Below are 15093 nucleotides of genomic sequence, written 5' to 3'. Positions count from 1 at the left end.
GGGAAGCAAGACGGGTATCTGGAGAGAGATCGCTCCAGGAGCGCAGGCGGGCAGAGGGGCTGGTGAGCTGCTGGTGGCAAAGCCACTGTAAAGGGACTCGGGAAGGAAAGATAACCGGGGCTGCATGTGCGAAGGGTGGGTAGATTATAGTAAGCTCAATCAGAGGGGAGATAAAGAGAGTAAAGAAATAGACTTAAAAAGATTAAAAAAAACAACACACCCAACCCCAACCAACACCTGTTCTATTGAGTATCTCCTCCTCAGCTCTGGAGGAGAGGTGAAACAGATTGTTTATCAGGCATTACTGGTTAATCAAAGCATAGTGCAAAGCTCCCTGCTTTTGCAGGAATGCACTGATTTGATAGCTTTTTGGAAAGCCTGGCTGTGCTGAGGATAGACTTTCTCGTTCATGCCAGAACAAATGTGCTGATCCTTAAGATACTTCTAAGGAAACGGCAAAGCAGGACTTGAACTTTCACATCCCGGGTAGAAGCACTATTTAACTAATACATAAACACCTTCGAAGTGTGCCACTCCAGCTGACGGGGTGCTAGGCGTCCCAAAACTTAACAAGGAAAGGAGATTGCTATCTACCTTCTTTCCCTGCTAAACCGAAGGACTTTCTACAAAGGACTTCATTAACAGAAATGAGAATAGCATTCTGTGATCCACAAAGAAAAGTGAAAATTGTAGTACTAAGCTGAATCGCACTGAATATATCCAAATGAACTTATTCTGAAAGTAGTTACAGTTGTACATAAATACGTTACCAATGTTATTACTATACACAGACTGAAAAGATAGTTTGTGGCTCAGGTGGCTTATCTAAGTCTAAGCTGTCACATGTAAGTTACGTAGTGTTCTCTGTGCTCTGTGTGTGTTCTAAGCCAGCTACAACTAAAACCAGGTTTCCTTGTTTTGACCCTCTGATGCTGCAAGTATTAGACAAGACATGTCAAACCCCAAAACATTTTCATTTTTAAACAAATATTTATTGGACAATAAGTTTAGCTCTATTTCTAGAGAGGAAGGAGGAGAAAGGTGGGAATAGGGGTGATAAAGCAGAAGATCATTATAGAACATTTTTAATGGAGTCAAAGTATTAATTAAAATTTTGTTTAATTATGGAAACCACCAAGGGCCTGCAAATTTGACACCCTGGGATGCTTGGGACTGATAGTTTGTAATAAGATGAACTCTTAAGACATGCATGAAAAATGTTTAAGATGAACATGGTGCTGAACTAAAGCTGCTTGGTTCCAGAGACCATAGCCCTTATCTATGCCCTCATTACACACAGTTTGAAGTGTATTTTCAGTAGTGCCAACACTAGTTCTTGTCTCTGTAGTTCAGTCACTCTGAGGAATTGTACTGTAGACAGCTTATTGGTGACCAGTGCTGTGAACACAAGTTGGTTACACTTGCTTAGAACAACCCACTGCTTAAAATAATAGCAATGGTGTGTCTGTACTAGGGTTGCCCAGGTTGCTAGTGCTGGTGGAAAGTCCTAAATTGGAGAACTGACATATTTTAGTATCTAGTCTAGGGACATCATCCTGTAAATACTGTTGATCTAATGCTACTTAACATGAGAACTCTTAAAGCACTGGATTTCATAGTAAATAAACTCTACAGAAATAGTGTCTTTTTTTTTTTTTTTCAGAATCAGAATTTACACACAGGCTGGCTTACTACTGTCATAATCCTGAACCTTGGTAACAAGCTGAGTAGTCATCAGCATTTATCTTATTCTGAACACTGTGCATACCCTCCGCTTCCATTTTGGAAGCTGAAAACTAGGGTCTAAAATTATTCATTGCACCAACACTTCTATGGGAACACCACAGTGAAGTGGTGTTAGTCAGCCTAAGGGGCTGGAGAGCTCATGTGTTGCAAAACAAAGTAAGTTTGTTTCTAGTGTGTGTCAAAAACCACCCCAAACAACCAAACTCAGACATGAAAACTAAACCAAACCATACCTGAGAAACTAAATGCCCCTCAGTATTAGTGAATCTCACCTTTGCTGCCTTTTCTTTTCACCACCATCCCCAGTGACTCTAATGCTGATTTTCTTTGCATGCCATGTGTCTTTTAGAATGCATCTACACTAAATACTTATGCCTGGATGGGAGGCAGATACACTTGGAAATTTATGACCCTTGTTCACAGGTAAGAATTTTAGGGGGCAAAGAAAGGCCGTTTCTCATTCTACCTGAGTAATGGTAGAAAGGGTCAGGGGATTACAACCTTTCTGTCTAGTTCTTGGAATTTGTGCTTGCTGGTTTTTGTGTGTTTTGTTTTGTTTTTTTTTTTTTTTTTTTAAGACTGAAACTTGATAATTGCTGTGGCACAGAGCTGCTGAGTACTTTGCTATTTCATGGAAGAAGCCCTTCGTTGCTTAAATTTTCTGTAAATGCTTTTGCATTTTTTGAATTTTACTAACAAAATAACTTTTGCCACTTCTGCATTTAGAGGTAAATACAGAGATAATTTGCAGGATTATATGCAGTTTTCTCATATGCCCTAAATGGATGAAAATTAGTTTATAAAGCAAGCAGTTTATTAAATGTCTGAGGAAATGGTCAAATTAGAAAGGCCTGGAAGTAAGACTTGCATTCACAGAACAGGTCCAAGGAAGGTCATAATGCAGGCTGTTGCTGACATGTTGACAGCTGAACTTTGATCACAATAAACCACTTTGTAATAGTGGTTTGGTTTTTTTTTTTCATTTTTTTCCTACTATTTCAGTAATAGAGAAACTTTGATACTGTGTATCACATGCAGACCTAGGTAGGTCTGCCTGATTGCATTAGCTTGCAAGGATCCCTTCTGGGTGGTGATCTTGCTCCTTACCAGCTAGGATAATGAACACTAAAGCCAAAGCACTGAAAGTCTGGCTCAGACTTAATGTCAAGGACTTAAAAACTTAATCCATTGAGCACATAAAATGAACCACCAAACAAATCTGCCTTCCTAGAGACAAGCAACAGCATTGCTTGTCCCAGGGGAATGAGAATCCCGAAATAGCTACTGTGCCATTTAACACTATAGAGTCCTCCTTTGCCATACAATCTGTTAGGAGCTACTGTTCTGTGGACTGCCTCTGCCTATCTCAGACCTCTTTCCTAAGCCCACCTATAGCTTCCACTTACTGTCATATTAAATCCTGTGGCATGTGATCAACTCTTTATTAAGATATTTGAAACATTGGGAGTGGCAGCTAGCTAGGGTAAAGCAGATTAGACTACATTATGGGTAGAGATTTTAGTTCCTACATTTGGGGCACCTTTTTGCTTTTAAGATGACCAGAGATCAGCTGTGTTAAGGGCAACTCTTCTTGCCAGTACTCTTTGAGCTATCTTGTACCATTTCCTACTTAGGAAAAGGGTCTGACTTTAGCTGTTTGCTGCATTCTTCCTGACTTCTTAGTGCCTGCAGGGGAGTAGGTAGTAAGTAGTGGTGGTATTGCTTTTTGTCTGATAGGACTGGTGATTCTAGAAAGAGATGGATGGGATTATGGAGGTCCGGTATCCCATGGGAGCTGGAGAAGAAAAGCAGGTCCCAAGAGGGCCAGAGTGGGGAACCAAGAGTTGCCATTTTCGTTTCTGTTTCCTGAAATCTTCCTGATCTCTGAGGCTTTCCTCTAGTACCTGGATCGCTGTTCTGCAAAGCTCACTGTCCTTTCATCCATCTGGGAAACAGCTGTGACACGCACAAGTCGCCCTTCCTGCCCCTAAACCTGCTGTGCAGTCGCTACAACATTAAAAATCTGTTGTATTAAAGATACTGAGGTCTTCAGACAGTTCTGGAAACTTATTTCATCTTTTCCTTCTCATGCATGCCCTTTCACTGTCAACACTCAGTTACCATCCTTCATGGTAAGTTACAGTTCCCAGTCCAGCTGTTTATGATGCTACGGTGCTGCCCTGATGCTGAGCTAATCAAGGCCACCAGCGTGGCATGTCAGTGGAGATTATACATTGCAAGTAGTGAAATACAAAACTGGTGAGGGAACAACTAAACAGTCATCAAATTACTATTCAAGATGGGTTTTCCACAGAGCAAAAGTAATTTTTTTTTTTTAATTTTTATTTTTTCCTGGTCAGCTTCCAGTATTTTACCTGTCTTGGGTCACATGGTTTTGCTAGCTGCTGCCAGATAATCTAAATCTATCTATGTATATCTAATCTATCTGCCAGATAATCTAAATCTACCTAAAATAGCTAAGGAATGAAATTTAAAAGCTTAATGGGACAGTTTGTAGCTGTTGCTGTCTAGAAATCATGTGTGATAGTTTCTTGGGGTGAAAGGACTCAATGATTGGTACAACCCCATTATAACTTGAGTGACTTCTGTCACTGGTTTTATTGAAGTCAACTGCAGATTGAAAGATTCTTTTTTTTCTAGCTTTCTAGAAATTTATCCTGTGGGTTAAATACTGTTTGACTTGAACAATGCAAAGAAGAAACAAAACAAATTAAGAACCAAACGAAAATAATTAAGCTTACTGTAGTCAGAATATTAGGAACATGCAAAACACAGCTATAACCAGAAACTGCACGAATATTGATAGCTCCTGTATGTTTCATTCCCTTGTAACTCTGCAGAATATTTGGCATAAGCAATGGCTGTACAGGTTATGCAATTTTACTGCTTAAACAAAGCGTAAATGTTTCATAATGAATTTGTCAGTGATCCAAAGTGCCATTTGTAGTGATGGTTATTTATTAGGCTTTTGGAGCAGGACTCGCCTGAATTCAATGCCAGCACCTAGACCTATTAATATCTTTTGCAATAAAAGGTACAACATTCTCACATTCACAGTGACAAAGAAAATGCTCTGAAGTGACAACAGTAATGTTCTTTTTGCATGTGAATTTGAACTTCTTTCAGCCTCAGCGGGGGAAGCTCTCCCTCACAGACGAGCTCCACTGGGCTGATGGATTTATCATTGTTTACGACATCAGTGACAGAGCATCATTTGCATTTGCAAAAGCATTGCTGTACAGGATCCGAGAGTCTCACATAGGAGCTTGTAAAAAGTAAGTGGAGCTATTTTTTTTTTTTCACCTCAGCAAACATGTAAAAAAGCTGAGAACATTTCTGTGAGCTGTAGGCATCCTAGTAGCAATTAAAATCCAGCAGCATCCTAGTGGCATAACACAATACCGACAATAAGGTTCCTGAAGGTAAGCTGTGGTGCAAATTGCAATCTATTTCACTGTATCCAAAGCTAAGTCCATCAGGATTTTTGTTATTCTTTCTTACAGCACTACTATTTAAATAATTGCCATAAATCTGTCTGCTGTGATTTACAAAGGTAAAAGGCTGGCACAATCAGTCTGTGCTCTTTTTCCTCTACTCTCTTACTCGTGGAGATGCACCGATGTGGGGGGTGAAGAAAACATTTCTCACCATAAATTAATCTTATACTATGAATGTCTCTTAAACTGCCATTAGCAGTGACCCCAACATTATCAAACTATTTACTTTCAATAAGAACCACCAAAATTGCAAGCCTGAGTATATGTGGTGGTTTGTATTCTTGCATCAGTCAGCTGAGGTGTTAAATGAGAGTGAAATCCTATACTTATATCGGAAGCGGAGTAAAAAAAAAAAAAAAAAGTAATACTTTTCTGTCAGTTTTACTGCTGACCTTTCTTAATTAATGTTTCACCGGAAGAGATAATTTTAGCAAAAGCTTAGAATTAGGACTCCTGTGTTTTCTTCTGAATTATGCCACTAATGCTGATGAATTTCTTTGACTCTGTTCTGTTATTTCTTTGACTCTGTTTCTGTTAATGGAGACAATGATCACAATGGAGACAATGATCACTTTGCTTCTTCATGAAGTCCAGTAGCCAACAATATACTCAGCAGTGCAGAGTATGAAAACTGCAGTGGATGAAAAATACACAAATTCATTGAGTAGAGGAACCAAAATGAAAACTTCACTGATAGAGAATAGCTTGTCTGGAAAATCCTTTGATGTTTGACTATGGCAAGTGGAAAACTATAACTCTACCTGGCAAAGTTAGGGGGTTGGTTTGTTCTTTTGGGTTGTTTGTTTTGTTGTTTGGGTTTTTTTTTGCAATGCCTATTATTCTGAACATAGATACTTCTCATAGATACTGTATACAGCACAGTATACAGCGCAGTATTGTAACTTATCTTTTCTCTAATCGGAACTTTTTGATTTCAGAATTGTCGAGTCATCAGTATTTTTGGTTGGTAATAAACAGGATTTATGCCACATGAGGGAAGTTGGCTGGGATGAAGGACAGAAGCTGGCAATAGATAACAAGTGCCAATTCTGTGAACTGTCTGCAGCAGAACACTATCAGGAAGTTATGGCAATGTTCACCAAAGTCCTGAGGAATATCACTTCAAACTTCAAAGTGAAGGAAAAGAGACGACCAAGTGGATCAAAGTCAATGGCCAAGTTAATCAACAACGTGTTTGGAAAGAGAAGGAAATCTGTGTAAAAGATAGTTAACCTTGCAGTAGGAACAAGCTGAAATAATGGAGCACAGGCAGCTCTTGGGATTCAATTTCCTCCAAAGGTCAATGTCTGGAGGAGTAAGACAGTAGGAACCAAAGGTGGAAGATAGTATCGTCAAGTGGACAGGGTCTAAAGCTAGGAGACCTGACCTTCTGTTTCCAGTTCTACTACAGTTTTACTGTGTTAGGGCTATGTCGCTTAAACTCTAAGTTGCTCCTCTCACCCTGTATCTCATAAGTTCTTCAGAGGAGAGTCTTAGTCTGTATTTATTCAACACCAGCATGGTCTTGGATAGAGCTTCTAGGTGTGACTGAAGTATAAACAGTTATTTCCAATAACCTCAGCCTTGCTGATCAAAATCTTACTTCAGAATTCTGAGAAGTAGTTGTCTTTTTGTGCAAGAACACTTGCACTAAAGAAAAGCAAAATACTACTGCTTCATGTGATAATGTATTTGTATTTAACTCAAGGAAGGGTGGCTCAGATCCTTGTGTACCTAAAGGTGCTTAACACCTGCTGAAATTCATATGAATTAAATGCTTAGACAGCAAATCTACAAAAGGTATTTACCTGCAAAGCTGCCTTGCACAGGCGCCAGAAGTAGGGAAACAGATAAACAAAGCAGTATTGTCTCCTGTTTCAGTATCTTTTTTTTTTAAGTGATGAAAGGAAGTAGAGAGGGTTGAGGAGGGTGGGAACTGAAATGTTAGTGAAAAGTTAGTCAGTAAGCATTTGACTGTTTTGGCAAGGTCACTGTTTAGTGAAATAATTTTATGGCTAGGGCAGATGTAAGGAGAGTGTAACATCTTGGGCTGATCCCTTTCACAGAGAAGTTTTTGTGGGCTGTAACAAAGTTTCCTTACCTGTAAGGTGGATGTGCATGTTCAATTTCAAATAGGAGTGGAAGCTTGAAAAGCACATGGACTGGTAAAAAGCACACGTTCTTTGGGATGTCTGCCCGGATTTAAAGGTCAGCCTGCTGGTAAGACCTGTGCTCCTAACTTGCGTAGAGTGTTTTTGATAAGGACCAATGTCTTTAAAACTAGTCATTGCTATGGTATTGAAATGCCACTTGAAAGAGCACTAAGGAGTATGTTAGCTACACTTCTCAAATGTGGATATTAAACATCAGATGGGTCTAAGTATGTTGTCAATTGACGTTCAGAGCTCTTACTGTAGACTTAACTAAATAAGGGCTTAGCCCAGCATGTTTGAAAGTGCTGTGCTCACGCAGATACTATGAAAGGGAAGAGAAGCAATCTGAAAATGAATTACTGCCTCCTACCCGTTCCAGAGGACAGCTAGGATTCAGTCTTTGTATAAGTTGCTGAGTTGAAGCCTACTTCTGCTCCGAAATTTTACCTGAATTGAAACTAGTAAAATTACTTTATCAGTCACAGCAGAATACTGATTTTCAAATGTCCACCTCCATAAGATAACATAAAAAAGCTATATAATCTTAGCATTACTGTTGTAAAATAAAATTAAAGCACATTTTAATAAATGTTGACCAAAGATCACTTTTTTAAAGGAAAAGATACTGTTTATTTCACTTGTTTTAAAACTACAAATATTGGAATATAGTTCTCAGTGTTGACAGGCACAGGGTTGTTTTATTTCTGCTCAGCCATATCAGGAATAGTGTATTTAACTGTATTGGCAATATCTATGAGGCTGAACTTGAAGACTACTTATGTACATGCTCCAACTTTCTAGCACACATGGAATTCCAGAACTACTAATAATAGACTATTGATTTTTCAGGTAGCTGTATCTCGCCAGCTCTAGCATTGCCAGAGTGGAAAACTGATTTGTATTTACTGCTATGGTATTAAATAAACTGGATATAAGATGGATGTATCAACGTTTTGGTTTTTTCTTTACTATGGTATAAAGCTACAGATGTTTTTTGACTATTGGAATAGTGAAGCATCATGCAGATCTGGAATTCAAATTAGAAAAAGTAAATCTGGGCATCAGATACGTGCACGAAAAGGGCCTCTAGCTGTGTTTCTGGTACACAGTGAAGAAGCCTTCATGTACCTTTATACAGTGAATAGTAAGGAAGTTTTATTTTAAAATTATTTATCCTTTAAAAATTTGTCAAGACAGCCACGGACAAGCTAATTAGTTTTGATTTGCTTATATTAATGGTGATGTGGGCTTCCAGACAGGTGGAATGTGCAGTGTACCCCACAGTTTTCCTTCCCTTTTTGTCCAGATGGGGTAAGTATTAGAACACAGAGTGGCTGTCTTCTGGCCCATGTGCTAGGTTGCGCTCACCTCAAGACCATCTGAAACAGCTGCAGGATGCATTTAGATTTAAGCATACTAAAGCACCCAGTATAGATGTAATTTGATGTTGGTAGGGTCAGGACTTCACTTGTCTTTTATTGTGGGTAAGCCCAGATGAACAAAAGTACAGATTTGGGAAGGAATGCACTTTTAAAGCAGTAAAGTTGATCTATGTTCTCCCTTTCTAAGTGTATTTTATTAGGTGTTTGGGGTTTTTTTTTAGTGAAGGCCTTTTAATGAAAAATAAGATATTTAAAAGACTGCTATGTATATAGTGCTAAGTGTTCTTGGAGTTTTACCCACTGGTAAAGGTAATCTTTTACTGGCTCAGCTGCATTTGAAAATGCAAGCGAGAGCCCTACTGGCATAACAAAGTAAATAGTGTAACCGATGTTTGATGTTCACCCTTGACAGTGACATCACCTAGAGCACATTGAACTCATTGAAGAGAGTGGAAATGGAGCTATTTGTGTTGCCACGCATTGCTTCAGCATAGGACTCCATCCTTTCTCACCAAAGATTTTGAAATTGCTATATAAGAGTTAAAAGTTTCTTGCTGTCATGTCTGGAAGTCCTTGTTTATATGAACTTTCTAGTTTCAGAAAAATTTTGCTTGAGAAAGGCACTCAGAATTGATATTCTTTCTCCCTGTCTTCAACTTCTTTTCACTTTAGAAACAGTGACATAAAAGCGAATCGCTTCCACTGAAGTATAAAGGTAATAGCCCCTGGCTCCCAAATGCTGTCTCTCAGAGAGCTTTCAGGTGGTTTTTGAAGCTCTTTCTCACTATAGTTTTGAAATAAACAATCAAGACAAACACAACCTCAGCTCCTTTTCCTACTGTCATGTCTGTATCCATTAAACTCTTTTTGTAAATCCCACTATAGTCACATTTACAACAGGGCAGAGGGAAAAGTGGCACAGAAAACTTAGAGTATGATACTCCTGGAAGAAGAAATAATTAAGTGCAGTACTGAGTAGACCAACCAAACATGCTATTTCTTTATGATATATTCAAATTAGGGTAGCAAGAAAAAAAGGTAGCTCAGAAGTTTTGATGATGTGCTATACTCTGAAGACAAAGTAACTACCATAGGTTTTTTTTAGCCCATTGCTAGAAGCGGATTTCTGAAGTGATTATGAAGGGTGAACACTGAAGCACAAAGACCTTGTGAGCCATGCAGGGACAGTCTTGTTTTCCTTTCTGCCTATCTGACTACACTGCTTTGAGGATGGTGCACCAGCAGGTGTTTGAAGATGCCTCATCCTGGCATTCTATCCAGCCAGGAGGCAGAGAGGGACGATGGATGCTGTGGCTATCGGCCTGAACAGCTCTGATGCTCTTGCTGACAGCTGGGTCCAGATCAATCAATGGTGGTTTTGGAGGGTATGCTGTGAAGAGGGTATTATGACTAATTCTCAAAGCAAAACTAAAATGCAGTGAAGTATCCAAGAATACACCAGTTTTCCATCAAGATGCCTGTTGGAGCAGGTGCTTTAGGTTAATGAAGTTTTCATACAGATCTACTTTGCTTATGGATATAGGAACAAACTCCAGTTCTGATTAGTATGCTTGAAAGGAATCCTCACCTATTTGCTCTGAAGCAAGAACTATCTTAAAAAAAAAAGAAAAAATAGACTACCAGAATAAACCAGAGCAATATTAAACTGTAGTCTACATTAAAAACCCAATCCTTCTACCTCCTTAACCCATCCACAGAAACACAGGCCTCTTTCATAGACTTAACCTGCCCGCAGAGAATAAACAAGGGAAAACTAAATTTTAATGTGCTGTTCAGCCAGTTTGAAAAGCAAATCCTTTGTTTACATGCCTAAATGTGGATCTGGGCACCTAACTGTCAACGTCTATTGTTTTAAAGCTTGAGTTTGATTTTTCCATAAAGAAACAGTGCTGTAAATGCACAAGTGTTTTGGTTGGTGTCATGTCCCATCCTGTCGCGTGCCCCCCCCTCAAATTGATATTATATGAGACAGGCAGGCTATTCTGGGTAGGAAGTTATTTTTAAACAGACATTACTCTTTTCCAGAAACAGCCTGTAAGTTTCTGTCTTCTTTTAATTGCTTTACAAAGTAAATTGAGTCCCTCTAGTTATATAATTAATATCCACATTTAGCCCTATATGTTTGACATGACTTGAGCCATTTACTGCGACATTCGTTTTGTAAGACTGGCTAGGTAATCAGAACTGTGTGTAATTACCGCTGCACACTGTAAAACATCTAGAGTTTTTCCAGTGGGGGCCTCAAACAGTACAGAGAAATACGTACTGCAAGTGGGACAAGTGCAGAACAGAGCTGTTATCACGGGGCTTGAGCCAAATGATCTGAGCAGGTCTGTCCCCTCATACACCCCTATGTTCCTATTCAGCAGCAAAATGGCATCGTGTCTGTATTATATAATGTATTTTGCTATTTGACATAAATATCAAGGAAGCAGAGATTAAAACATTCGACTTTAAGATTACAGGCATTGTGGTTTCTAGGGATTTCATTTTTAATAGATGCAACTTTTTCAATAGGCTTCGCGCAGGTTTTTGGTTGGTATATTGCTGTGCTTTTTCTTTTTTTTTTTTTCCTTTTCAAAAGCGATTTCTAACTTTTCTGGCGACTTCCCTCCCCGAAGAAACTTCATTTTAGGGGGGCTGTAAGCCTCTGAAAGTTTAACAATCTTTTGCTGACTGCCTTTTAAAAGTATCACCCTGCTCAATGAGGAGAAACCCGACAGCTTTAGTGCTTCCAACAGCTCCCTCTCGTGGCCTTTTGCTCACACTTCATCCTCCTCGGTGAGCAGTGAAGCCTTTCAGCTTCTCCTCGGGTTGAAACATCAATGCTAATATACCCAAGAACGCCGATCACAAAGTACAGGTAAAAACCCTCCTTCCTTCCAATACTACAAAATTCTGCTATCGATTATGCGGAGCTTAACAGTATGACATTTCATAGGCTTCACTTGACAGCATCCTTACTAATAAAACTGCAAATGTTGATAAGGTTTTTCTGACGACTGGCACTTCTGAGCTCAGCTGTTTCACTGAAATAAAGTTCAGCTATCTCATCTAAGATGCTGAAAGGTTTGCTGTTAACATACTGCCCATACATATTAATATCCTCAAGAAGAGCTTGAAAGCTTCTATCATTTTCCCAGCTACACCTATCGGTCTGATAAGAGGTCTGACCTCCACCTTGTCTTTCTGCAGCTTCCTGAAGGTATGCATCCCCAGAACATGACAGGGACACATGGCAGGGAGCTAAGACAGAGTTAGGCAAGAGTGTTTCTTCTCTTATCTGTAAGCTGTAGTACAGATACACTACTTCAATCTTTTAACGAGCAAGGTCACTTACTGGAAAGGCTCTAAGGTTGGATTCACCTGGCCCAAGATGGAGGTCTGCTTTGAGATTCTCATATCAGCTAGATGCCTTTCTACTGCACAATTTACCTCATCTAGGTGATGCTTCAAATCACGTAGATGAATCACTCTTCAAAAGGCATTAGACTCTCCACCAACTATAAATGTAATTAGGGTTGGGAATCTCTAAAGTTAGGTGAGATGAATCATGTTCCAAATATGGCCTCTTGGGGCTCTTTGGTAACTATTTTGCCCTTCATCTTCGGCCCTACAGAGCCCATCTGTCCTACTTTACGAAGTCAATTGAGTCCCTATGGTTAGACAATTAACATTGAACTTGAGCTGACCACTGGGTCATTTAATGCTAAATTTATTTCATATAATTGATCAGGATGCTGGATTATATTTGATCCCTGCTGAACTTCATGAAACACCCTGAAATCCAGCTGTCACATGTTAAATTAATGGATGAACTGGAAATGAAGCTGAGGATAAGTTAACCGAGTACTGCCACAGATTGCTTCTAAGCTAGCTCATTAAAAACTAACTAGCAGATCTTGATGCTTCACTGCAGTCTGCAGCACAGCTGTATTTTAAATGTTTGCCTATGGTAACTCCAAAAGCCTAAGGTGGAGCAGAAAGTTAAATCAGGTCTCCTGACTCCCAAGCTAGCGATTCAACCAGTCGGCTGTTTTCTGACTTGGAAAATACGTTTAAACAATTTGTGTGTGAGCAAAGATAACTAGCTCACTTTGCGACTTATTCTGCTAGCAATTCCCAGCCATATGGAATGAACCAAGCTCATTACTTTCAAATGGACAGCATAAAATCCCTGCATCACTTATGCCTTGATTTGCCATTGAACATCCTCCTCTTTGCAACTGGAGGACTTTGCACCAAATGGCTCTAACCTTAAAATATTTCATTAAACGGGAAGTTTAACTAAACAACACAGTTGTTCCGTGAGCTATTTCCTTTAGACCACTGATGTGAGGCCACAGTCACACCAGTTCCTCATCACATCTCCAGCTATTACAGCACTACAGTATCCAAAGAATGGTACGAGAAGCCCAGGAGTGGGCTTGTTGCTGATGGACCACATGGCTGCTACTATAGAGTATATGCAGCAGCTGAACTGTAAATGCCTTTCCCTCACCGAGAACACTAGTCTGGGTCTCCGTGTTATATTCTGAGACTTTTTTTTCATGAATCTTAGGGGAAGACAATGCATCTTGAAACTTTACATCCTCTTTCAAATATGGCTGATGTTTACTAACAGGTTCAAAAGTTGTTGGTGGGAGAATGTACTGACAGGGCAGTTCAGGAAAGGTTCAATGGGTATCTAGGCTGAAATACTATTTTACACTTTTTTTCCCCTTTATACAGTTAAATTGGTAAAATATAACAAAAATCACTTCATAGTTTCTTGCATGTGAGATATCACCAGGGTAGCATCTTTTACTTTTCAACAAGATGGCTGCATGCAAAAAAACTAATTTAAACACAATCCTCATCTACAGTAATGGATTATTAGAAACGTGTCTTGCTGGCATACAGCTAGGCTTCATTCTTCAAATCCTCTGCGTGAGAATGCCCTCTGAGTGAGCTTTCCTACTTACTAACGACGAGTCACATAGGTAAAGCTACTTGTGTATAAGGGTTCTTATGATTGCTGGGCTGATCTAAATGGATGCACAATTATATGATTAAATACAACAAGCTTTTTTACTAACTACATGTAATTTTGGCTGTCACTCAGAATTCAATTGCATTAGATGATTCAATAAATGACTGAGGTAGTCTGGGATCTGTCCTATACAGACCTTAGGGAGTACTGCAAATATTAAGCTAAATCACAGAATCATAGAGTCGTCTGGGTTGGAAGGGACCTTTAAGATCATCGAGTCCAACCATCAACTTAACACTGCCAAACCACCACTAAACCATGTCTGTCAGCACCACATCTACCCGTCTTTTAAATACCTCCAGGGATGGTGATTCCACCCAAATAGAAAAGCTTTACAAAGGATCTAATCTATACTTATCCTTTACAGTGTTTTAAATCTCCTTCTGTTTGCTTGCATTGCATTTTTGATCATTAATACAAATTTACAAACAAACCCTCTTGGGTATGTAGGTGTTTCCCTCTCTAAGCATCCAGGTTGCATCCAGTTTAGCCTATATTAAAAAAAAAGGCCAATATACACAAGGTTGTCTGCCCTGAATGGTCCAGTCTGGCCTCACAGAATTAGTTCAAGTAACTGTTTCCCATCTAGCCATTAAACAGTGCCTCCAAAGAGTTTTTCTCTGTACTGCTGCTGCAACTCTCCCAGGAGCCACACCAGCTGTGCTCAGCTTAGCAAGTTACTCTTTCTCCTTTCTGTTGTTTCCTTCTCAGTCCAGCTTCGACCTCTGGATCTTATTGTGATGAATTCAGCAGCAGAGGGTACATACACTCCGATTACTAATACATAGAACCGGTGTAGTACAGCTTATCATCATGCTCTGATCTATTTTTAACATAATGCACTGATGGGTGTCTGGGGAAGCGGGGTGGGGTGGGAGAAACATTTCCCTCTCCTCTTCCCTTATGCACACACAAATGCACATGTGAAAAATCTGCTCTGTTTTTCAAAACCTCTGCTAACATATTCAAATACAGGTACACCCAAACGGAGGTCAAAGTAGGGCAGTATGTACAACACTTTAAATATGTATACTTACACTTCTCAGGCACAAGTCACAGGATGAATAGGCAACACAGAACAGAAGTCCTGCACTTCAACTTTGGCCACAAAGTACATATGCCTTCATGCAGAATGGGAGAGAGACACACTGGTCTAAGAGAAGTTCTGAGATTGTTTGTAAGAGGACATCGTAGCCAGCAACACTCTCCCCTGCTATTAACCAGTATTTTTTTCCTCCCTA

General features: G+C 39.5%; 1 protein-coding gene across 1 annotated transcript in view; it reads left to right on the top strand.

The window, feature by feature from the left end:
• The window catches only part of RERGL (RERG/RAS-like), a 19194-nt gene extending 12340 nt beyond the window's left edge, over positions 1-6854 (top strand). The window contains exons 2-4 of the mRNA XM_009879762.1: positions 2096-2169; positions 4900-5042; positions 6203-6854. Coding sequence (XP_009878064.1) covers positions 2096-2169; positions 4900-5042; positions 6203-6485 — 500 coding nt within the window. The 3' untranslated portion in view covers positions 6486-6854. The remainder of the gene's footprint in view (positions 1-2095; positions 2170-4899; positions 5043-6202) is intronic.
• Positions 6855-15093: the final 8239 nt, after the last annotated feature.

The sequence above is a fragment of the Charadrius vociferus genome, unplaced genomic scaffold (assembly GCF_000708025.1).
Source record: "Charadrius vociferus isolate BGI_N301 unplaced genomic scaffold, ASM70802v2 scaffold90, whole genome shotgun sequence".
Lineage (NCBI taxonomy): Eukaryota > Metazoa > Chordata > Aves > Charadriiformes > Charadriidae > Charadrius > Charadrius vociferus.
This window is presented reverse-complemented; position numbering and strand designations above follow the sequence as displayed.